We start from the raw sequence: 26,458 nt of genomic DNA, 5'->3' as shown, positions 1-26,458 counted from the left end.
CTGCTGTGGCTCATTCTTCTTTAATCTCTCAGTTGGTTACCCTACAGTCTTTATCCAGTTCATCCGTGAGGTTCCTCTCCCATGCTGCAGAAGGCATTTTAAGGGCTGCAATTTCAGGCATTTCCATTTGGAGGCATGCTTGGATGCGCTTGTGTGATTTTGTGGAGCCCTTCGTCATCGTTCGTCAGTACTCTGAGCACTATTTGGCCTCACAGTAGTTTTTCAGCCCCTCATAGGACCTTTTCCAGGAATCAAAGGGGAGGACGAAAAATGTGGCTCAAAGTCCGAGTCCTTTCCAGGACACACGTGGAGTTAGTTCCCAAAAGGCAGAATGGGGAGTGCTAATGGAAGACAATACCCCCATGGCAGAGGCCTGCAAAACCGGGGGTCTAGAGATTCCTTTTCCAACAGACTCTTTCAGCACTCCTAAATGGTGGCCCAAATGCCTACCTGTAGAGGCAGTTGGGGATTGCTTGTCTCAGCAACAAGACATCGTGGGTAATTACAAAAAAGTTGGGTGCCGAGAAATATTTCCATAGGTTATAGAATTCCCTTTTCCCTACCTCCTCCATTATACGGAAAAGTCCCAATGGTCCCACCCCATCAGAGGAAAGCAGCAGCTCCTCTAGAAATTCAGAAGCTGCTAGAAAAGTCACCCATGAGGTCCCACCAGACTAAATGGGATCCAGAACTTAAGATTCTTTAGTGTCAAAGCAAATGGGGGCCTGGAGGCCACTTTTCTGTGTTTTGAGCAAGTTTATTCAAGACGCACAGTCCTGGATGGTCACTTTTCAGTCCATTCTGCCCTTTTTGGAAAATGGTGATTGGATGTGCTCTGTGGATCTTCGTGAGGCGTACTGTTACACAAAGATGAACAGACCAGTCCAGAAGGTACACTTCCAGCTGGCAGACAGTCACTGTCAGTTCAGAGCACTGGGCTTTGGCCTCGACACAGCCCCCAGGGTGTTCAAGTGCATGGTGGTAGTTGCAGCTTATTTGACTGCTAGGGTTTTGGGTGTTTCTATAATTAGACTACTGGCTTATTACCTCCCCGACCAGGTGTTGACTGATGGTAGCTCAACATTGGGTGTTACAGACCTGTTTGCATCTTCGAATAACCATAAATTGCAAGCCTCATTTGAAACCAGACCTAAGAATTCATAGGAACAGTGTTCAATGCAGTATGTGCGGTTCCTTCACTTTTTTTATTGATAGTGCCAACAATAAGGATGCAGGTCAGGAAAATAATTTACAGTACTAGAATTTCAGCTTTGTTGATTCTGCAAGCCCTGGGATCTGTGTCCGCGGCAGTTATTTTAGTCCCCTCAGCAAGATTCCACAAGTTCTTCAGTGGATGCTAGCAACACAATGGTCAGAACTTTCTCAGCCCATTTCTGCAAAGATGAACCTAGGTATGCAAACAATTTTCCAAGGTTGTCCTTTCATCTTCCCTCAGCCCAAGGCCATAGTGACCATGGACGCTTCACATAATGGGTGGGGGGGCATTCATGTGGAAAACAGTCAAAGGCATTTGGTCCCCCTGTAGAGGTTAACCTGCATGTCAGTGTTCTGGAGGTAAGTGGTGATCTTAGCATTGTAGGCATTCCAGGACACTTCCTCTTTGGACATTTGCGGATCAGACATGTCTGTAGTCTGGTAGATCATCAAGCAGGGGGGAACCAGATCTTTATCCCCCTGTGTCAAGAAGTCCTCAGTGTGGCAGTGGGTGATCTCTTCCAACCACTTTCTCTTACTGCGCATTCCGGGGAAATCCAGTGTGATAGCAGACAGATTGAGCAAGTGCATTCTAATACCCCAATGAATGGTCCCTCAATAAGAAAATAATGGACAAGGTCCTCCTTCAGTGGTGCCAGCCTTGCCATGATCTGTTCGCTTCCCCTGAACAAGAACTGCAGCAGCTACTTTGCCGTAATCCACGAGAGATGCTGTATTTCACGATTGGCCCCCTGGTCTCCTGTACATGTATCCACCCATTCCTTTAATTCCCCCATTTCCTTCAGAAAGCTTCTAGTTTGAAGAGTAAAGTAGTCCTCACTGCTCCATGTTGGCTTGGACAGATTTGGTTTCTTTTTCTTTGGTCTCACCTGATTCAACCGCCTTGGTTTCTGGATCCAGCTCAGGACCTTCTGTCTCGAACGACAGATGTATGATGCATCTAGATCTGACAAACCTCAGGCTGACTGCCTGGCTTCGCAAATTGTGTTGATAGCCAGACAACCAGTTCTCTCTTCCCCTGTCTGGCATTTTGATGTTTCCCCATAAACCTACCAGGAAACTATGTGCTCCAGTAAATGGAAACATTTTTTTTTTATTTTTTTGGGGGGGGGGCTCAAAAACGTAACATTGACCTTTTTCAGCTGCTATATATATTGGATATTTTATCACTTATGTTTGATGAAGGAGCTAGTACATCTACAATTAGTCCAGTTAGCAGCATTATCAGATTTCCATGTTGGAATAAATAACTCATCAGTAGCATCTCATTAATTAAGCAAAGCATTTAAGATGCATACTCCACTTAAGGCCTCACTTTAAAGATCTTCCTACTCCTTTGGATCTAAATTTAGTGCTGCAGTACTTTATCAACCCCCATTTGAGCCTGCAGCTACCCGTTACCTTTAATTTCTTTCATGGAAGACAGTTTTCTTAATAGCCATTACTTCAGCCAGAAGATTTTCCAAGATCCAAGCATTATCCTCAAAACCCCCTGTACTTGATTTTTCATAGGGACTAGGTGACTTTACATACCAGTGCATCATTCCTTCCAATGGTGGTGTTAGAATCCAGTATTAATCAGTCTATCAATTTGCCTGCATTATTCCCCAAATTTTCTAACAGTTTGAATATGTGCTACACTTATTGAATGTTCACAGGTAGTTGCATTTTTATTCAGGACTAAGAACATCAGAAAATCAGTATCTAAATGGATAACAAGTTGTATTTCCTTTGTGTATAACAAATTGGACATCACTCTGACAAAAAAACATTTGTGCTCATTGTACTAGATCCATGACAACTTCCTCAGTATTTCAATCCATAATGTCCATGGGTGATATGTGCCGCAGCTACTTGGACTACTCCCCATGCATTTATTACTCATTACAAGTTAGATATGGTCTCCAGAAGAAGAGCATATTTTGGATCTGTGGTGCTCAAATATCCTTGTTCACTCTAGAAGTTAGGTAGTTGGGGACTGTGTCCCATTAGTTGAGGGCAGAATGAAAATTAACAGCATCAGATAAAGGAGTTGTGTACTCACCATAACATTCCATCTATGTTGTCCATTTTCATTCAGCAACTCCTCTCCCACCAACCCCCACCCTTAAGGCTTCTGGAAGAATTAGTAGTATAGGCACACATGCCTTATTATTTATATTGTAAGGACTTAAGAGAGCTTCTCCATAATTATTTCCATCTTTTACTTTTCTAGACAGCAAACAAGATATGAAGTTATTGGGATTGGTGCATTGTGGGTAGTGGTGAAGCTTGAGAGTTCCTGGTTGCTACGAGCTTTAGCAGTGACAAAGTCAGATCCAAGGGATCTGATCTGAACCCATCATTTAATGAAGAATGAAAGTGAGCAACACTGATGGAATGTTATGGTGAGTACACAACTTTTTTTCCTCCAAACGCTTTGCTGTCTCTAATTTTTAATACTTTGCCGTCTGCCACGGATCAGCTCTTACTGCGGGTTTGATTGCACCTTTACTAATATAGGTCTTTGCTGCTTTGTCATGCCCAGGTTTGCAGCATACATTCGATGTGCCCTTTTAACTAATAAATTCTGCTCCAAATTCTACTCCAGTTCAGTACAGTTCCTAATTTGGACTTTTATAAAGGTAATGGTCTGTCCCTTCCAGATGTTAGTTTCACTGTTGCAGTCATTACATTTAGGTAATCTGCTGGCAGGCTGCCCTCAGTCGGCCTGAATTCCAAAGTCTTGGGTCTTGCGTCGGTTGCTGTCTCCTCTTCCATGACTTCAGGTCATCAGGGGTATAAAACATGCAGCCGATGCCATTTTCTTTAGTCTTTTTTGCCACGCGGTGCCCGAAGCAGAAGCATTTCGCAAGTGCCAGTTGGCTGACAACTGAAATATTCGAGTTTGAGTTTCAAAACCGAAGTCTTCACTAAAGCTAAGTACCCCGTTGGGGAAACTTTTTTCTTGCTTTTTACCGATGCCAGAAAAAGTTAATTGTATTACCTGTGGAAAGCAAATACCTCCATAAGGATTTTCATTTATACTGTATTCCTTTTTGATCACGTGTCTGGCTGTCGGTTTTGTGCTAGATTTAACCAGTGCACTGTTAAGCGTCTGTATATTTTTGCATCAAAGTATTTTGGAAACCGATTTAACTACCCAGAAATGTCATCTGATAGTAATCCGACTACCGGAGTACATAAAAAAACCACAAAGAAAAGGACAGAGAAAGACAGTCGAGATCCAAAACAGACTAAGCTTCTACTAAGCCAGTCGCCAGTTTGCAGTTACTCAGTGAGGTGCTTTTGCAGCCCCTGATACCCGCTACCTTCGAGTTGCAGGCCTCTGCCGACACCCATGTGGAGTCCGGCATGCTGCAAGATACAAAAGGTATTGGACCGATGGATGTATCTCCCTCGGACAGGTCTGGAGCCGCTGAGCAGGCACCGGCTTCTGAGTTTGTTTTCAGACCAACATTTGTATATCAAACCGAAAGCTGCAAAACCAAAGACTAAAGCAACTTCTAAAACTAAAAAAATACTCTAGCCACGTGCACAGGCCTCTGTGCCTAAAAAAGATCAAAATGGCTGAAGACCTTATTACCTTGATCAGGGGTACCCATCCCCCTCCTGATAAGAGGCCTAGGCAAGACACTGATTATGAATCTTCAGATCAGGTTTCTATTTCTTCTGATTCCTCTTCTGATCAGGAGTTATCTATGCCTCCCTATGAGGATTCTGATGCTGAGGAGTCTATTCCATCTGCATCTCCTCCTGATTATTCATTTGGAGAAACCTTGCATACTTTGAGGGGGCATTTTCACTGGGAGAGTTAAGACTTCTCAATCAAAAAAGTGGCTCAGGGATTTCCTTCTCCCTCAGCACAGGCCTATAGCCATTCCCCCTGCTTTAGACATTGTGGATGATGTGTTCGGAGTCAAGTTTGACCCCTGACTTCTTATCTCCGGCTCCCAGTACGCCTGACCGATATTACTGGGTCCCTGACTCGCATAAATTTTTATTTAGAAACCCTGCTGCTGATCCTGAAACTAATTCACAGGGTCCAAAGGGAGTTAAGGCTTCAACAGTAAAAAATCCTACCCCCTCTGACAGAGATTCAAGGGCACTGCACAGATGGGGAAAAAAGGTTTATACATCTGCAACATTGGCAATCAGGGCCTTAAACTGTCAATTTCATATGCTTTAGTCAAGCATTTCCTAAAAAAAGTATCTTAAATCTCCTAAGAGACTGAACTTATCCTGTAGGGTTTGAAATTTTATCACTGAAAAAAATATTCCTGTGCCCCTTTGAGCTATTCAGTGCCATTGAGATAACATTCCTTGCAAATGTTCCTGCTGGTAGCTGCCATTACATCCATAAGGGTACCAAAGTAGCAAACCCTTGAGTGCAAGGAAGCTTCACTGCCTTTGGACTGATCCCTGCATGTCAAACATAGGTTCTGATCTGACTTTGAAACAAAGGCATTCCAACTTCAACTGTTTTTCTTAAACCATGTTCCAAAACCTACAGAGTAAGAGGGAGAAATATTGCAGCTGTTTCATTTATAGGACAAAGGTCTTATAACAAACAATTTTTTGTGTTTACCTGGATAAGTCTGAAAGGTGCATGTTTCTAGAATTTTGATTTCCTCTACTACTGCCTTCTAGGAGTGCAGTAAAACTTGCCTTTTGAGGCTACACCTCACCAGAGCAGGAATTGCTTCATCAGAGTTCTTCCTCAACATGTGTATAACAGTGATTTTTTTTTTTACAAGTACAAACTTCGTTTCCAGTGTTAAAGCAGGGCAGGATTTGCCAGTATCATTTTACAGGGCTTGAGATTACCACCCAGTGGCAATATTATTCTGATACCCTTCTCATTGATGAGGAATTGTACACGGATGATACATCTACACTGCCTGCTGTTATGGTGAGTTACTTAACTGTACTTTTTCTTTTTGACTTGTATTTGTAAGTTCAGTTCTTATCAGGAATTTTGTTGATTCGTGTTGCATGATGTTTTTTTTTCCTTTTATCACTATTGTATTTGCTTAACTTCCAGTCAGAGTTGTTAGAAATGGTCTGAGGACCAGTTCACCTGCTAATTAATTGTGACTGGTATATACCTATACATTATTTATTAGCATTCCGTATGACGCAGTTTTTCTTGATTTGTAGGATATATGCTTAGGAGCATTTAGGGTAGGATGGTAGAGCATGGCAGTCTTTTATAGTTAATGCATGGTTCACAGATTGTTTTGCAGCTTATGAGAGCGCATCACAAGATCAGTGGAGAGAGTCGTCCTGGGCCGTCCATCAGTGAGAGTTGCCTTATAGATCATCCATTGTGGTGTTTATATATATATATATATATATATATATATATATATATCAACCTTGCATCTGAAACTCAAATGATAGTACCTTTGCTCACTGTTGCAGAAATGCATTTTTAGCGTTGGATTGTAAGCCCCAGAAACCAGTGCAAAGATAGGTTATACGCTTTGTTTTTTTCACATGTCTGACAACAGTGGACTTCCTGTTCAGTGTTCCAGTATGACGACCGCTTCATAACTGAATTGAGACTCCATAAGCAATACAGAGCTTGTTACTTAAGTGTATAATCTTTGAATTTGTCTGTGGAGGAATATGGTGGCCATTATCTCTACTGCATCCAGCCTGATTTGCAATTTAAGTGCACAGCTGATCATGGCTCTTAGTTTTAGTAATGGCTGGTAATGCAGATGTGTTGGAACTTATTTTACTCCATTTGAAGTATGTTGCCAGTCTAATAAAGGAAGGTATTTGTATACAGAAAACTGTGCATCTGTAATGTGCATAAGCGGGGAGAATTGCAATTGCATCCTCTGCAAAAGTTATATTGGACTTGCGCTGGGCATTTAGGGTAGGGAGTCACCTTCACAGTAATTCAGTTTTACGAACTTCTGACTGATTCCAGTCACTTTACTCCCTTCTCAAATCAGAACCTTTGTATCCCCCCCCCCCCCAATAGAGATAGGCATCTTGGAAGATGACTCCCTGGAGCCCCTTCCCTTATTGTATGCTAATATCTGCTTTTATCCATAAATGGACCGACTATTCCCTGCTGTTTTCGTGTTCTGCCCTTAATTCATTCAACACTTTCCTTTGAAGAACTGGCAGGATTGCAGTGTATCATGTCTTCAGTTTCAAGGTTTGTGAAGGCAGTGTGTACTGATTTATTCATAGCCTGTTAGTATCAGTTTCCCATCCGGGAAGTATTTTTGGCAAGCCTTCGATCTTGTATAAAGTCTGTTTAGCTTCATGACTGGCTGTTAGACTTTAACTTTCACTCTGGGTTCATGTTTTTCATTTTTTTGTTTTATTCTGATGTGGCTCAGACTGGCTGTGTTAGGTCACTTTGACACCTGTAAGAGACATCCTGTCAATCAGCTATTGGCTGACCTGAGCTCTGACTGGAAATTTGGTATATTCCACCTTCATTGTCTGATAGCTTCAATTGCTACCATCTTGAATGAGGCTACTGGCTAACTTTCCCATTGTGTGACACGAAGCCCCCCCCCCCCCAAAAAATGGCTTTTTTAAAGGCCAGTTCTGCTCTGTGACAAGGAGTGTAGCCAGAAATTCATATTTGGTATTCCAGCCCTATTTTGCTGTCCCCCACCATCCACCCACCTATCAATTTAAAGAATGTACTCCACCCTTAAAATGTTGCCCCTATAAACTTCAGAAAGGGGCACACCGTTTTCAGCTGTTGCCACTTACAAGCATAAAAAGTTTGAGTTAATCTTCCTATCATGTAAACATATTTTTTTCTAGTTCTGTTCAGCAGGCACTAGTTTAGATGATTCTAAATATCCCGTGCTGCTACCTCTATGAAGTGTCCAGAAAGATGTTTTGAGAAGAAAAAAAAACTCATTTGAGTAAACTAAGTATGCTTACCTATGCCCTTCCTGTGACTTGAATTTTATGATGGAGAAATTGACCTCCTCTGTTTGTGTTCCATTGTGTGAAACCAACTTTAATTTTGCAACTAATAGGCGTATTTGCATTCTCTAGACATTTCTGAATGTTGTGGTTTTATAACATAAATATTAATGTGCTTCTTTACATAAGTTTTCCGTTTTCATAAATGATCTTCACTCAGTCATCCCCAAAGCCACCTGCATTCAATATGCAGATGACTCCACCCTGATCTGCTCTGAAGTTTCTCTCCCTAATCTCCAAGCAGTCACCCAACGCTGTTTTGCCATAGTCGAAAAATGGTTCTCTGACCTGAAACTCATACTAAATCCAACAAAAACCAAGTTACTGCTATTTTTCCCCACCTCAGCCACTCCCCTAGGACAAGAACCCCCACTTGCTAATAATACGACCTTCCACGTTGAATCCATCAATGGCATCATCATTGAGCCTGTCTCCAATACCAAACTACTAGGTGTTGCTATTGACCACAAGCTCAAATTTGATATGCACATTAGCCAAACCATTAAGTCTGTAAACAAGAAACTCGGCTCAATGTACAGAATAAAGAACTTTCTAACTCCTCATGCCAAACTAACCATTGCTCGCACTCACCTCCTCTCCACCCTACTATATGCCTCCCCGGTACTTTCTTTCCTCAATAAGCGAGAGCTCAATAAACTCTCTGTTGTCTATAATCATATTGCCAAATTTATAACAGGAACACCTGATCGTACTCACCACTGCCTTAACCTTAAGAAACTTGGCTGGTTAGAACTGCCCAATCTTCTCAAACTTAACCAACTCGCTGAAGCATTTAAAATAATTAATCAACCGGATAGAACCCCCTCACTGAGCAAAATACTGACCCCCTACTCCAACCTAAACTGCCTTCGATCCTCAAATAGTGTTCAGGTGCTAACCATTAAATCTAATAATTCGGGTGGTGATGCTCTCTCTGCCAATTCCATTGGAAAGCTTTGGAATTCCCTTCCTAATAACCTAAGACTTACGACCTCGCTTAATCTATTCAAAAATCTCAAAGAATTCCTTAAGTCACACTGGTTATGCCCATGTCCTAAACCAGACTAATCCTAAAGGTCTCATATCACCTCAGTCTCTTCTTCCTCTCAGAGTTTTTTAATCTTAACCTCACTGCTTCTCAATGTAACCATGTCAAGATCATTTACACAACATGTGAATGTTATTTTATCAGTATGTAAATTTTGCTGTTCTCTTGTTGTTATTATTATGTTATTGTTATTTCTTCTGTATGTAAATGTATTGTGTTTTCTCTTCATGGTGGAGCTTTTCTCCCTGGGCCTCTACTGAAAAAGGACATGTATCCAGCTAGACTAGCCCGGTCAACAAATGTAAAATAAAATGAAGTTACATAAGGTAATCCTTTTCTGGTAAAGTTTAATCCATTAATTATAGTCCTACCTTTTAAAGTGCATCAGAAGTTTGAAATGATTACAAACATTGTTCACAAGCAGGTTAAACTTGCCAGATGCTTTCACATTCATAGAGAATGATTAATTCATAAAAGTAAGGGAGTGGTGGCAGTATCTGCTGCATAGATTTCATCTTGCTAGGCCTTGCCTGTGCAGGGGAATATCTGCTTGTTTTCATGACTGCTATTTATTCATCTTCCCTATGCTTTGTTAGACACTTCAAGCATGGATGCAGCTTTCTTCTTTAGAAGAGCCGCTTTCAGGCAAGATGTCCTTTAGGGTATTCAGTTATTTTGTGTTTTCTTCCCACTTTGTAAGTTACTGCTACTTTGTTCCTTCACTTGTGAGAACCGAATTACATGACTGGTGCATCACACAACCAGGCTACCTTTTAATGTAGTTTGGCTGAAAGAGGCGCCTGATAAGTTTCTGAGTGGTCATGTGATAGTGTCATCTGCATTTATCCTGACCACCACCACCCATTTAATGTGCTGTCCAGGTGATGGTCTGTTTTGTGGGCTTTTTTTTTAACCTTGAAACCCTGTCTCGCAGCAATAGAAACTTGTATTGAATCATGGGTATCTACATGAATTTATCTGGGACAGTGTTGAAAATGTTTAATCTTTTGCCTGTCTGGGCTTTGTCATTTGAGACTATCTTGCTAGGCAAAAATGTAATTTCAGCGGTCCTAGGTAACAGCATAAAAACTTCACTGTCTTACGAGTTGAATACTAGTTAAAGTAATGAGAGAAGACGTGTATTTTGTACAAAAGTGTGGTGAGTGGAATGTTCATTGATTAAAAAAAGTAACTTATGTTTTGTATTTTTAGAGGAAATACGTTAAAGAATATTGAGAAGGAATGTAATGCTAAGATCATGATTAGAGGTAAAGGTTCTGTGAAAGAAGGGAAAGTTGGAAGGAAAGATGGACAGATGCTGCCTGGTGAGGATGAGCCGCTGCATGCTCTTGTAACTGCAAACACCATGGAAAATGTGAAGAAAGCAGTGGAGCAGGTAATGGTTGGAAAATTCCATCAGATGTCTTTACTGCATTGACATGTCTGTTTAATTTGTGTAGTCCTTTTAGTTAAGTGTGGTGTTTTGAACTGCTGCAGGAACTAGTAGTGTTTCAGCAGCACTGGCTGTGTAGGGAAGTGTTGGTGTGAAAAACTAATGTACAGAGTGCATTTATTTGCTCAAACAGGTGTTTATTTTGTGATATGTGGTATTTAGCAGTAGGTGACCATCTGACTCCTGGACCTCTGCAGACTTCGTGACACAGGCTAGCTGTTTTCCAACATAAGGATGTGCAGCGGCATGTTTGAAAGGGACACTTTGCCAGCAAGATCTTAAATTTTTTTGTTTGCTACAGGAGTAAGGTGTATTTCAGCGAAAACGTTCAAACATGCTCAGTCCACATTCAGACCCAGAAGTCCTATCTGCAGAGTTCTGAGGGTATAAGAACATTGGTGGAGAAAATTTCTGTTATCATTTTGCTCCTTTCTTGGTGAGTTACTTCCAGGAAAACTGTTTTACAGGGCATGCCTTGTGTGGGTCTGAAAAAGCTTTTGCAACTGCTGTCAGATAAGATGCAAAGTTTGAATCACAAATGCCTTTTTACATAGTGGAGTCTTTCATGACCGATTTTTGCAGTTAACTCTGAAGTAGAGAAATGGTCTTTGCTGGTGCCAGAGGGGGAGGCGATATGCTGTCCTGTCCTCAGCCATCTGTTTTTATAGGAGAGTCCTTACCACTCAGGAAAACCATTGAAAAGGAATATCACCACAGGGAATTTGGTGGAAAGAGGATCCTTAAGAATGTGATTGAGGAGCAGAAGACGTCATAGAGCTCTGTTTCTAGCCAGTTATTTTTGTCTTACATCTCCGATTACCGATGTGGTGTCCGTCAGCAAAGCGCAGATCTTCTGAAAAAACGTAAGGATAGATACAGCCAGACTTAGAGCTACTCCATGGAAAACGGCAAAAAGTCTACATTCCACTATTCTTCCCCCTCCTCAAACTAGAACACTTAAAATGGCGGAGGATGGCATCACTTTCATCCAGGGTAATCAGGCCACTCCAGCCAAAAGGAGAAGGGAACCTTCTGCAGACATCCAATCGGATTTAGACACTGGGATCTGACTCCTCAGTTTTTGAAGTGGAAAATCCTCTTACTGCTTATGAAGGCTTAGATGCATTAGAATCTATTCCTTCTCCATCACCTCCTGAGGACATTTCCTTTGGGAAACCCTCCACACTCAGTGAACATTTACATTGGGAATCAATGGATTTCCCTCAATCCAAGAAAAGACTGAGTTTCTGGACCCATCTCAGCACAGGCCTCTGGCCGTCCCACCCATCTTGGAGGTGGTAGATATTTACCAAGAATCCAGCCTTGCCCCCTTCCACCTGCCCCCAGAAAACCTGACAGGTACTGCAGGGTACCTGAGTCACACAAGTTCCTCTACAGAAATCCTACAGCAGATCCAGATGTTATTACTCAGGGACCTAAGAGAGTTGAGGCTACCCCTGCAAAGAATCCTCCTCCCTCAAAGTATCCAGGCCCCTAAACAGATGGGGTAAAAAAGTACAATCCTCTGCAACTTTAACTATAAGGGGGCTCAACTGTCAGTTCCATATGTTAAAATATCAACAGCACACTTTGGAACTTTTGAAACAGAAACTTTCTGCTTTTCCAGATCTTGCCAACAAGAGAGAGCAGAATTACTGCACTCTTCATCTCAGGTGGCAAAGCACTCCTTGCACTGTGACGCCCTAGAAGCGTCTAGCAGGGCAGCAGAGACTGGATCTGTTATCAGGTGACATGCATGGCTGAAGGAACAACCGCTCCCTGATCATGTCAAAGCTAAAGTCATGGATGCACCTCTTGACAAAGGCCGCTTGTTCGGACAGAAAATTGAAGAGTACTTAAAAAGATAGAAAACAAAGCAAAATCTATGCAGACTGTAAAGATTTTCTTCAAGTACAACCTCCTAGGTTCAGCAGAAATTTTCCTTCTAAACACTGGTCCTTTCCTGCAGCATGCAGGCAGCCACAATGCAAAACTTGTAGGGATAAAGACCCAACAGGACTCAAACTCAGGGCCAGCAAAGAACAAAACAGTGGCCCGCCTCAAACACTAGAGCAGGGAGTTCAAAAGCAACCCTGTATGGAAAAAAACTCTCAATGACTACCTTTCCCATCTCTTCCTGCCTCCACTACACCAAAAACTAGGAGGAAGGCTATCTCTATGCAGAGAAAATTGGAACTGTATAACAAAAGATCAATAGGTCTTAAAAATCATTGCTCAGGGGTACAAATTCAATTTCCAAGAACTACCACCTCCAAGAGGGTATCCAGATCTTCCTCCAAACCACTGATCAGAAGCATTAAAAAAGTGCAAAACCTAATATCCATAGGGGTAGTAGAAACTGTATCTCCAGAACAAGTTGCAAAAGGTTTCTATTACAGACTATTCCTTGTTCCAAGGAAAGAGGGGACTTGGCATCCCATCCTGGACCTATCCTTTCTCAATACCTTCCTGATGATCCCAAAATTCAAAATGCTTACCTTACAACAGCTTCTATCAGTGCTGCCAAACAAAGATCGGATGGTCACCTTAGACCTTAAGGATGCTTACCTACACATCCCAGTAAGGGAATCATACAGAAAATTCCTGCGCTTCAGAGCAGGATCACTACACTTTCAATTCTCTGCTTTGCCGTTTGGCTTATCTACTGCTCCCAGGGTATTCACCAAATGTCTAGCTCCTGGCATTGCATTTTGCAGGCAAAACAATATACAGATTTACCCTTGCCTGTATGACCATCTCATCCAGGCAGACCACAAGGAACTGCTCTTGCAGCACCTCTCATTTGTAAAAACCCTATTCATCTCTCTGGGGTTCACTGTCAACGAAATGAAATCAAAACCGGCACCTACCAGGAAAATCCTATTTCTGGGAGCCTTACTGGACAGAACAGCAAATGGCCTTTCTGTCCCCAGAAAACAACGTTTCTTACCAAAATACTTCACTACTGTGGTCTCCCAAACTGCACATGAGGAAAATTCAGTGGTACCTAAAGGACCTATGGTGTCAACGTTCACAAACTCTGAACACCTCCCTGCCTGTGATCCCTTGCATAAGATCCGAGTTCCTCTTGTAGGCTCAGGCCTGTGCTCTGAACAGGGGACTTCCATTCACCCTCCATCCATCAAACCAGACCATAACTGCAAATGCTTCGGGCATAGCCTGGAGCACCCACCTAGAGGGCAGATGTGCCCAAGGTCTCTGGGATGCACAAATACTACCCTTGCACATCAACCAAAAGGAAATACTAGCAGTACAAAACTCACTGGTATCCTTTAAAAACCCTACCTCAAACCAGGGGTTCTTTTCATAAGAACAGACAACACCACAGTCATTTGGTACATCAGCAAACAGGGAGGGACTGTATCTCACCCCCTGTGCAGACTAGCCATGAACCTGTGGCGAGCAGCTTCATCCATGGGACTACATCTTATAGCTCAATACCTACCGTGCATCAACACCCTGGCAAGACCACCTAAGAGCAGAAACCTGCTGGACCCACACGAATGGCTAAGCCACAGACATTTTTCTGTAAATTATCCACACATGGGGGACCCCCCAGGTGGACCTCTTTGCCTCTCATTTAAATCAAGTACAGAAATTCTGCACCAGGGAGTACCATCACCTGGCCTTGGAAGGTCAATGCCCTGATCTTCCTTTGGAATACCCTCTTTATGTATGGATTCCCACCTCTACCTCTCATTCCAAAAGTATTAATCAAGATAAGGGAGGAAAAACCAAGAGCAATACTCATTGGCCCAGACAGTATTGGTGCCACTTAACGCAGCCTATCTCACCAGCCCCCCCGGCAGCTACCTCTGATACCTCACCTGCTATCCCAGGTGTAAGGGGGAGCAATGCTGCACCCAGACCTTCAGACACTCAAGCTCTCAGCATGGCTTATTCTACCAAAATCAACAAGGAATGCATGCTAAGCAAGCAATTCCTTGAAATTATCACAGAAGCCGAAAGGCCCAGCTCCAGGAAATCTTATGCTGGAAAATGGAAATGATTCTGCTCTTGGAGCCAGTCCAAGGGGGCAGACATACATCTGCCCTCCAGTCTTCTAGATTATCTTGCTCTTAAGAGTCTCTCCTCCTCCATAAAGATCCATGCCTCTGCCATCTTGGCACACTTTGATACAGAACAGCCATTGTTCTCCCACCTTCTTATCAAACAATTTCTTAGAGGAGCCTCTACTGTCGGGCCTTCCAGAAGACAGCCCACCCCAGCCTTGGACCTGAACTATGTTTTAGAAAAGCTTACTCTGCCTCCCTTCGAGCCTGCAGCATCCTCAGAACTGAAGTACCTCTCTTGGAAGACTGGCTTTCTCCTGGCTATTACTTCAGCCAGGAGATGTCAGAGCTTCATGCCTTAATGGCCGTTGAGCCATTTATCTTACATGCAGACAGGGTCTCCCTGAGAACCAATCCCTCCATGCCAAAGGTGGTTTCAGATGTTACCCTCAACCAGGCCATCCACCTGCCCACCTCCTTCCCTAACCCTCAGAACAAGGGGGGAAAGGATACTGCATTCTTTGAATTTGCACAGGAACTCAGATTTTATCTGGAGCGTGCAGAGACATTCTGGAAAACTGACCAGCTCTTGGTCGACTTTAAAACAGGCACAGGGAAAACCAATATCCAAACAGGCCATTTCCAAATGGATAGCACACTGCATCCAATTTTGCTACTCCTTGCAAGGAAAACCACGACTTAGGACCATCCGAACCTATTCCACTATGGCAACCTCTAATTCCACAGCATTCCTTAGAGGGGTACCCACCAAGGACATCCTGGAAGCTGCCACATGGACTTCAGTTTACACCTTCACCAAACATTACCATCTGAACCTATTCTCAAAAGCTTGGGTTTGCCTCTGCAATTCTGCAGGGCATGCTCGCCCAATCTTGCGTTTCTATTAACCTTCCACCTTCCCATTGGTGATGACTGCAACAGTGAAACGCGAAGAACATAGTACAGTTCTGTACACTCGCCATAAATGTAGATGTTAGCGTGTGTTAACTGCTGCAGTCATGCTTTCCCTCCCTCCCTTTGATATCGGCTTTCCTTAGAGAGAGAGACAGTTCTATGGGGTCTCTGACGCCAGTACTGTACTAATTATTAACATTGGACGACTTTGGTTAAGGCAAGAAAAACTGAGGTAATAGCATTGCCTGCTTTCCTATATAGCTCGGACGACCCGACATCGCCCAGCAAGCGACAGCAGCTGACGCACAAAACCTTGACTCTGGTATTTGGACTGACTGAGGGCTAACCACAGCATGGATAACCCAATGGTTAGGACTGCAGCAGTGAACACACTAACATCTACATTTATGGTGAGTGTATACAACTATACTTTGTGTTCCTTCTTATAATGTCTAAGGAAAGCAGAGAGAAGGAACCTAGGCAGTCAGGCTTTAAGAAATGCCAAAAATGTTCACAAAAAATGTATATTACTGGTGGTCATAATATTTGTTTATTGTTTGGAGGCCATTCATCTCCGAGAGACATGTACTTTTGTCAGTCTTTCAGCTCCCGTGTCCTAGAACTTCTGAAATCTCCTTTTGATGAAGCTTTACAGAGTTCCTCTAATACAAGCAAGTCCCCTTCCTCTAAAGGTGACAAGTCTACAAAAAGACCATCTTCCTCCTCCTCCTCTTCGGCTTATTTGGAGCCACCTCAAAAATTGGTGAAAACACTCCTTGGAATAGAGAGAGATAATTGAATTGGACAAATCAAGTCCTTTGGCTCCACAGTCTTCGGAGCCAAAAGAGACTACTTTTCGGAGCCGGTCCACTGAACTCTAGTACCGGTCTCCCCTACCTTGAGATCTCCCATATTGCAGAGATCTCGCTCACCAACCCTCTCCTCCAGGTCCTCTAGGAGCTTGTGGGATGATGTGGATGGGGTGGTGTGCAGATTTTTGAAGTCTCTGGCGCTGGCTAAATTTTCAGCTCTGACCCAACTAGTTTCAGAGCCATCCAAGACTATTACATCCACGACTATTCCTCCTCTGAGCCAAGCTGGATTTTCTGAGCCAGAATGCCAGATACCACTTGCTGTAGGCTCTTCGGTTCCAAGACCCCTGCTGGAGATTTTGGAATCTATCCCTGTTCGGACATGCACTGTGCCGTCTATGGTGTCTAGGGGCCGAAGTTCGGTCGGCTCCGGGAGGATACTTGGACCCGGGTTTCTTCTGTTCCAAGTTCACCTCTCGGAGCTTCAGCTCAGCTCCTACATGAGCCTCAGAGCTGGTTTCCATGGAGCCGGGGAAATCCCTCTGTTTCCTCTGAACCGGAGGTGTCCTCTGAGCCGGGGGGGGTTTGCTTTTGAGCTGATGAGTGCTGTCCCCACCTGCAGCTCTACACAAGGATACTGGTATTCTTCTCTTTAAGGCACCGACTTCTGTATTGGCGCCACCCCATCCACAGGACAGCAGAGATTGAGCCTCAGGGAACCCCATTGGGCAAACCCCACTCTTCCGAGACCTCCCCAGAATACCCTTCTGAGGAGGCTCTTTGAAAGAGAACATGCAAGAGGAAGCATATAGACTCCCCTGATAAGTCCATCACCTCTGACACTGACCTCGAGGAGTCAAAAGGGTCCCCACTGTCATCCTCTGAAGATATCTCCTTTGCATATATCTTAAAAGTCCTGAAGCAGGTGGCTGGAAACCCATCAACCCTTCTGAGTTATACCTGAATGCCTTTGGATCTCAACCTTGAGCCTCCTGGGTGTGTCTGGCTTTTGACAAGCTGTTGGAGTTGATTAGTTGAAAGGCATGGAAGTCACCAGACACTATTGAAGCAGTCCATCTGAGGCCAAATAAGTTCCTAGCTCCATCTGCAAAAGATTTTCTCACAGCAAACTTCCCTGTAGATGCTGTGGTGGCAGTAGCCACCAAGAAGGAACTTTCAGAAACCTCAACTGTCCATCCACCGAACAAGGACTCGAATGATGGACAGATACGAGAAGCGTATTCTTTCGTCAGCGACTTTTACCCTTGGATCACTGAACTGTCTTACGCACTTTACGAGACTACAAAGAGATCTCCTGAAGGAGTTAGGAAATGCTCTTCAAGGTTCATTAGCTGCGGGGGTTTCAGAAAAGGTGACCTCTCGGCTATTTACGTTAAGTTCCATAGATAAATCATCCATGAGACTGGTATCCTGTGCAGAGGATGTAGCAAGCAGGGCAGCAGATTCAGGAGTTTCCCTGAGGAGGCACTCCTGGATGTGCTTGTGCAATTTTGTGGAACATTTCAAGTCTGCCTTTGTCAACTCCCCTTTTGATGGTTCCTCACTCTTTGGACCCAAAATCAAGGACACACTCACCAGATGCAAGCAGGAAGGGAAGACTCTATCTGCTGCTGTTCATTTTTTCATACCTTCAAGACCTTACCCTAAAGGTCAGAAGACGGGGAAAATATGGTTCAAAAGATCCCAGAGTTTTTCAAGAAGCACGAGGTGAACCCTTCCCCAGGGGCAGAGGAGGAGGTAATGGTAGACATCATCCACGAGGCAGAGGGGGTCCTCATAACCAAGGTGACCATGATTCCTTTCGCAGATAGCCCTACCAGCACTTCTGAAAGGAGGCCAGTCTACTATACTCTGGAGGCAGTTGGGGTGACAGTTAACTTTGTACCCAGAAGCCTGGCGAGATAGCACAAGAGAAATGGGTTCAAAGTATAATAGGTTCATAGGTTCATACTAGGCTATCTGCCCTAGGGCATTTATAAGCCTAGCCAGAGTGTGTTTGGCTTTCGCCACCCATTTTTAATGAATTTTGCTATGCCCTTTTTCGAGGTTAGTATACTGTGCCTCTGTCTAACAGTGACACAGAAGTGATACCCGGGGTAAACCTACTATCTCCCATCCACTCATCAAGATTCCTCTTGGAGAGTCAATGAGGGACTCTGCCTAACCTGGACTGGGATTTTATTCGAGTGAAGGGAGCCCAGAGGTTATTCCATTCCCTTTTGCCATCCTGTCCCACAGATCAAAACAATCCCAGATGTTCCACCCAAAGGGAGCAAGCAACTACAGAAATTCAAAAGTTGCTAGACAAAAGTCATCGAAAAATTTCCTGCAGACTAAATAGGATTCGAAACTTAAGATTCTTTAGTGCCAAAAAAAACAAGGGACTGGAGAACCCATATTGGATGTCAGCAAACTAAACGAATCCATGAAGAAGTCCAAGTTCCGAATGGTGACGCTGTAGTCAATTCTTCCCTTTTTTGGGAAAGACAATTGGATGTGCTCCGTAGACCTCCAAGATGCTTACTACCACATAAAAATGGACAGTACATCAAGGAGTCATTTACGCTTCTGGCTGGGAGCCAGTCATCAGTTTTGAGCTCTGCCCTTTGGTCTCACTACAGCCTCGAGAGTGTTCACCAAATGCATGGAAGTGGTCACTGTTCACTTCAGACGTCTAGGATTCCAAATGTTTTCGTATCAAGATGACTGGCTCCTAACTGCCACCAAGCATCTACAACAGGTGAGACACACCACACTACGAACCTGGTCTCAGTTAGGCATAACAGTGAATCTAGAAAAATCTGCCTTTTTGCCCGGTCAGCAATTACATTCATAGGTGCAGATCTCGACACCATTTCCATGATGGCACGCCTGCCTCCAGAGTCTCTGTCCTCATACAGCAAATAGCTGACCTACTACCCAGAAACAAGGTAAAAGCAAAAACAATTTTGAAGGTCCTAGGGACAATGGCATCAACTATAACCCTAGTTCCTCTAGCCAGGATGCATATGAGAATTCTTCAGTGGCACTTTTTTGCTCAGTGGTCATTGCAAGAACTTCCAATGTCTCACCAAATCAGAATTAATCCTGCAAGGGATGTCTTCTGTGGTGGCTTTGGTCCAGCCACATGACCATCGGACGACCTTTTGTACCACACAAACCCGTAGCTATGGTGACCATGGACACCTCCCAGATAGGGTTGGGGGGGACATTATCTGGGAAGAACAGTCCAAGGCACATGGCAAAGAACACTAGGCTCATTTGCACGTCGGTGTTCTAGAGATGAGAGCAGTACTTCTGGTGTAAGCACTCCAGGGCTCTTCCACTAGGAATGATTGCAGTCCAGTCAGAGAATGTTGGTAGTCTAGTACATAAGCAAGGAGGAACCAGATCAGTACTTCTTTGTAGAGAAGCGCTGAGAGTATAGTAATGGGCAATCTCTTACCAATGTTTTCTGGTAGCAACGCGTATCCCGGGGAAATCCAATGTGATGGTGGACAAAACTCAGCAGGGCAATATGAATGCATCACGAGTGGTCCCTAAGCCAAAACATAGTGGAGATGACTTCCCGAAAATGGGGCCAGCCTTGCTGCGACCTATTTGCCACTCCCATGAATACCAAATGCACCAGCTACTTTGCCCTAATCCCACCTATGAGGGAGACGCAGAGAGATGCACTTGTTCACGATTGGCCCTCGAGACTACTGTATGCCATTCCCCCCTTTCCCTGATACCCAAAGTGATTCAGAAAGCAAAATCTTTGGGAAGCAGGTTGATTCTCATTGCTCCATATTGGCCTCCTCAGATTTGGTTCCCCTTTCTCTGGCCTCACCTACAGGAGAAACCATGAGTTCTGGACCCAATTCCAGACCTTCTGACCCATATGTCAGGAACACTTAATCCTGCTTTTCAAACCCTCAGTTTGACCGTATGGCTGCTCCATTTCCAAACTTACTCAGCTTCAGGACTTCACACCAGCAGTAAAACACATTCTGGTATCTTCTCACAAGGATTCTACCAGGAAGTTTATAGTCTAATAAATGCAAGCGGTTCTCCTACTGGGCAAAAGCTAGAAACATTGATCCCTTTTTGGCCCCAATTAGTTAAATTTTAGAATTTCTTGCAGAACTTTTCCAGTAAGGCTCCGCCGCCGCTACAGTTATAGTTCAACTAGCTACAATTTCTAATTTCCACATTGGTGAATACACTCCTAACCAGATGTCACACACATTGTGTAAAACATTTTTAAAAGGCACTTGCTTGTTGAGGCCTCCCATAAAAGAACCCCTCTTACTATGGGATCTGAATTTTGTCTTGACTCGCCTAACGTTACCTCCTTTTGAACCTTCATCATCATGTCTCTTGAATAACTATTTTCCTAGTAGCCATTCCATCTGCAAGAAGAGTCTCAGAACTGCAAGCTCCATCAGTCAAGCCACCATACTTGATTTTCCATAAGGACAGCGCATCTCTGTGAACTAATTCATCCTTTGTGCCAAAAGTTTCTCAAGCCAATCTGAATCGATCAGTCGAGCTCCCAGTGTTTTTTTCCTAGTCATAGCAACAAGGCAGAATACCAACTTCACCAATTGGATGTGCATAGGTAACTTAGGTTTGATCTGCATAGAACTAAAGATTTTAGAAAAACAGACCTTTTCAGAAGCTAAAAAGGGCATGCAAGTTTCAAAAGTTATGCTTTCAAATTGGCTCTCAAATTGCATACGTTTATATACTCAAATAACAGGAAATTACCATTCAGAATTAGAGGCCACTCGACTAGAGCCTTAGCAACATCCTCCTCTTACCTAGCCAGATTATCAATGGGCAGTATTTGTGCTGCTGCTACATGGGCAAGATGTCATACTTTTATTACTCATTGCGAAGTTGATTTGGCTTCCAGGGACAGTACTTCCTTTGGTTCCACTATGCTCAAAGGTGTACTCCAGTGAGACGCCCATGAAAATGGTCCTAGGGATGCTGTCCCAACCAGTAAGAATGAAGGCGAGAGAGGACACCAAAGAAGTTGCGTACCCCCCATAATGTTCCATGATTGTTGTCAATCTCGCCCTTCATTCTTACGACCCTCACACTTCTCCCAGCCTGGCGCTCCCAGAGGACCTAGAGGAGAGATCTTCTTTAGTGAAGGAGCTCCTCTGAATTTCCTTATTGCTATACATGATGCATGATAAATGTAGACACATTGTTATGATTAGCAGCAAACAAGATCTGGGGAATTACACCACTGCATGATGGGATACCTATTCAGCCACGAGCCAAGTGAGAGACTTAGAGTTAGTGTATTAGGCCGAGTCGGAGCCGAGGATCGGCTCTGAACCCACATGGAACGTTATGGTGAGTACACAACGTTTTTGGACACCGCCTTCCCTAGTGCTCTAGGGTGGAAAGATTTGAAAAGTAGGTCAGTCTGTGATGGACTTAGTGTTGTGGAGGTAGAATCTAATTTGTTTGAACATCCAGGGAATGAAGTATTCTTTCACTTCTTGTGGGTTTGGATAAAAAAACAAGTGGATGGCCTGATAGGTCGTTGTCTACCTTGGGCATGAAGGATGGATTTGTCATGAGGGGTAACCCTTTCTTTATGAAAGGCAAGAAAAGGAGTGGTAGCCGTTAGTGTTATGGCAGAAGTGATGGCCAGTAGAAGGGCCATCTTCCAGGTGCAGAGCTTTAGGGAAGCTTGATCAGCAAGCTCAAAGGGTGGCAGTGTAAACTTCTCCAGCACACAGTTGAGATCCCGTGGAGGAGGGGTAGGTTTCCGGAGGGGAGGGGGTCTGACAAGTAGGACCTCTTTGAGGAAGAGCTTCAGAGGGAGCCTGAATGCCAAGGGGGTGATCCATGGGTAGGCATGCAGAGATGGCAGACAGGTGTGTGTTAAAAGATGAGTACGCCAGGCCTGTGTGAAGTAACTCTCACAAATAAGACAGTACTAGGGGAATGTCACTGGTAAGCGGATCCAGCTGCTTATTTTGATGCCAAGAAATTAACCTTTTCCATTTAGACAGGTAAGGTTTTCTAGTGTTAGGTTTCCTGGCCTCTTGCAGGACATTGAGCACATCCTCATTGTAAAGGTGTCTGTATGGGATCAAAGCCTGTCTGCCACAGGGTCAGGTGTAGCAGCTGTTTCTGGGGGTGGATTAAAGATCCATTGTGCTGTCAGAAGGTTCACTCTGTAGGGTAACATGGTGATTGCCATTGGACAATTGGAGTAAGGGAAAAATACTGTCATGGCCAGTAGGGAGTCTGCAACAAGATTTTTGGATTGTCCTGCTGTATCTGTAGTAGGGTCTTCTGAATTAGGGGGAAGGGGGGGTGCATAAAGTATTTTCCCTTCCATGAAATAGTGAAAGCATCTGTTGCCAGTGCCTGTGGGTCTGGTGTCCTGGCAGTGTCCCAGAAGTTGCCTGTTGGCGGATGCAAACATGTCTGTGGTATACCCCATTTGTGGACCGTGTACAGGAAGATAACCCTGTGGTGCATCCATTCATGATTGTTTGTGCTGGCTCTGCTCAAAAAATCGGCTTGGGAGTTGTAGAAAGAGGGAATGTATGCTTTTCAGGTCACTTCCCTGGGAAGTGCCTACTTTCCACACTAGTGTAGCAAGACTGCAAAGTAGGTAGGACTTGTTCCCTCCCTGTTTGTTGAGATATCATAGGACTGTGGTGGCTGTGTATATCAGGAGGGATCCCTTCTGGAGAAAAGGAGTGAATATCTAAAGAGCTAGGATTGTCTTCCTCATTTCTCTGGCATTGATGTGTTTTCTGCCTGTATGTCCACAGGTCTTGAACTTTTCGATGGCCGAGTGTGGCCCCCCACCCCTGGTCTGAGGCGTCCGTATGCATGACCTGAGAAGGTTGAGGTGGTTGGAGGGGGGGTGGGGGTAGTCCTAGGTTAAGCTTCACCCGGGCCAGCCACCACAAGATCTCCTATTTTAGGCATGGAATCAAAGGCACATGTGTTCCATTGGGTGGTTGTGCCGTTTCCAGAGTGTAGGTACCACTGTAGTTTTGTCATGTGTAATCAAGCTAGGGGTAGCATGGGAATGGTAGCTGCCATGTTACCCAGCAGCTTGAGGTACTGCCTTACAGTCAGATGAATGGAGAGTAGAATCCCTTGCAGGTGCTCTGTAAGAGAACTTACCTTTGCTGGGAGCAGGTATGCCTCCAAGTCTCTGCGGATTCTGCACCCTAAGAACACAATGTCTTGGGTTCCAAATAAACTTCCCAAAGTCCAACCTCACAACGACCCAAGAGCCTGTAGGAAAGGCACCACAAACTGGATATGGGTTAGTGTTTGGCTAGCAGCGTGTAAAATCATGTCATCCAGGTATGGGAAGTTTCGTATCCCTTTTGTCCTGCAAAAGGCTATTACTGGAGCCAAGCATTTGGAGGAGACGCTGGGTGAGGTTGAAAGTCCAAAAGGCAAGGCAGAGAACTGCAAATGTGAGGAGCCCACTAAGAATCTTAAGTATTTCCTGTGTGGGTCTTAAGGGAATGTGTAAGTGGCATCCTTGATGTCTAGTGTAGCTAAGAAGCCCTTGCCCGTGGTGAGAGGGAATAGAATTGGCAGGGTCAACATTTTAAAAGTTGGCACTTTTAAGATTGGGATAAGGGTGGTGGTATTGTTATCTTCTTTAATAGGACTTATTCATACCATAAAGATCTTTCTACAGCGAGATAGTGGCCATGGCACTTCATGTGCCAATAGTTACGCCAATCCAATCTTCGTTCATGAATGAACACTGTCATCATGGATGTGTAATTTTTGCTGTGCATATTATTGACTGATCTTTGTCTACCCATATGGGGTTCAGGACTCACGGGAGGGGACATTGGGAACTATACTGAGACTAGGGACACTATTTATATTTATATTGTCTATTACAGATTTTTCTATATTCATTTTAAAAGTTTATTTATTATCTTTAAGGAGTTTCTATGGTCCTTGGCGCCTTTTTTGTATTTAAAACATTGTTTTTATGTAAGAATAGAGATCTGATGATAGCGACTGCCGGCGCTAACCAATAAATAATAAAGCCTGTTTTTCTTTCTTAAACTTAATGATGATTCATTTGGACTTTCTATTGCTTCTACTGCTGGATTTTTTTTTTTTTGGACATTTTTTTTGAGAGTGGACTGTTTTGGTGTTGTTGCAGTTGCTTGCTTTGCTGTTGCTTTTGCTTGTTGTTTTTGTTTTACTTTTTTTTTTGCTTTTCCTGCTGCATTTTTACTCCAGTTGGTTGGTTTTTTAGTTCTGTTTTACTTTTAAGATTGGATTGAGCCTTGAAAGGTCTAAGATGGGTATCCGTGGCCCTTCTTTTCTGGGAACTAAGAAAATCATTGTAGGACCCTTTTCCAGATTGGGAGGGATTCTTTCTATAGTGCCCTGGTTTAAAAGGCACTGTAGTACTGGTAGCAGGAAGGGCAGTTGGTAAGCAGGAGGTCCTGGCTTGCCTAGACTTGCTGGGAGGTTATCCAAGACAGGAGGTAACCTTCTTGGAGGCTGAAGAGGATCCACTTGTCTGAAGTGATCTGATTCCAAAGAAGGTGACAGTGGGAAAGGCGAGCAGACAGTGGGATGGAGGCAGCTGGTGGGGGAGGCAGGTAGTCTGACGTTACCTGCCCTGTTCTGAAAAGGTGTCCTATGACTAGAGGAGGGAGGTGCTTTAGCTGAAGGATTTTTCTTGCTTGCCTGTCTGGATTGAGAAGCAGGATTGGAGTGTTTCCTGATTAACTCTTTTCGCAGGATAGTTCCTGTAGAATTTAGGTACATGTTAAACTAGCAGATGTTTAACATCCTGCATCTCTCTCCTTTTTTGTTGCAGGGATTTGAAGAGATCGGTTACTTTTGAGCAAATAAGGTAGCATTGTCAAGTGGTGCATCATTGAGCTTTAGCCCTGAAGTCATCTGGCAGAGGTTGCAAGCGCAGCCAGGAGTATCTGTGAAGTGCTGAAGCTGCTGATCATGCTGAGGATTCTCAAGCATCGTAGCTACATTTAATTGAATGCCTGTTGACTTGGGACGTAAGGGCCAGTAGAGAAGACAGCTGATTTGGCTGAGAAGTCTGGAATGTCTGCCAACACTTTGGTGGCAGAGTCTAGACGAGATGGCATACTTTGCCTTATGAGTCTGGCAATTAGTAGCTCTAAATGCCAAAGTGGATGAGATGTAAATCTTTTTGTCTAACCTTTACATAGTTTTGCTATCTTTGTCAGCAGGAAGGATGATTGTTTTAGGCAAACGTTTGGAAGCTTTGTCTGTGGAGACAGAAATGGTAGCTGGATCTGCAGGAGGGCACTTAAGTGCTTAGCTGAATCTGGGACTTTGTACAATCTACTCTACGAGGAGCAGGAGTTTGAGTCCAGATTGAGTGATGCAGTGGAAAAAGCATCTAAAAAGGCCGGCAGTATAGGAGGAATGGCCAAAGGGCTTGGTGTTTCCATTTGAATGAGGTCATAGTACCTCTTTTGTATTTCAGACATGTCTGTGTTTTCCCATTTGAAGTGTTCCTTCATTTTAAAAATAGTTTCAGAGAAGGTCAAGTCTTCAACAGAGGAGTCTGGGTCTATAGATACTTCCTCTGGGGATCCATAACCCAAGGGAGAAGAGAGTTGAGTTTTAAGAGAGGGAATCATTTGAGGAATCTGAACAGATGTCCTCTTCCCTGGTAACTGTCTCTGCAGGTTGAGGTCTAGGAATAAGGGAGAGGAGAAGGTGCAGGAGCAGAAGTGGCTGATGTAGGCCTCAGGGCCATGAAAGCTGAGAAAAGGCTTTGGCTAAACGCCTGCCAGTCTGCAATGCTTTCTGCTGGCTGGGAAATATGCTTTCTTTTTTTCTCTCCTCCTGAGAGTCCCAACAGACGTCTGTTTAAGAGCAGGCGTCAGTCTGAGGCAAAGAAATAGAAGGTTCCCCTGAACACGCTGGCTCCCCTGGTGTCCGAAATGGTCGCTGGAAT

At 43.9% G+C, this 26,458-nt stretch overlaps 1 protein-coding gene across 2 annotated transcripts in view; it reads left to right on the top strand.

Moving 5' to 3' along the window:
• The window catches only part of SF1 (splicing factor 1), a 1,552,458-nt gene that overhangs the window by 998,607 nt on the left and 527,393 nt on the right, over positions 1-26,458 (top strand). For both annotated transcript variants that reach the window (XM_044075820.1, XM_044075819.1), the window contains exon 7: positions 10,466-10,649. In XM_044075820.1, coding sequence (XP_043931755.1) covers positions 10,466-10,649 — 184 coding nt within the window. The remainder of the gene's footprint in view (positions 1-10,465; positions 10,650-26,458) is intronic.

The sequence above is a fragment of the Protopterus annectens genome, chromosome 6.part1, assembly GCF_019279795.1.
Source record: "Protopterus annectens isolate FY-2018-M chromosome 6.part1, PAN1.0, whole genome shotgun sequence".
Lineage (NCBI taxonomy): Eukaryota > Metazoa > Chordata > Ceratodontiformes > Protopteridae > Protopterus > Protopterus annectens.
Note: the sequence above shows the minus strand (reverse complement) of the source record. Positions and strands in the feature narration are given on the sequence as shown.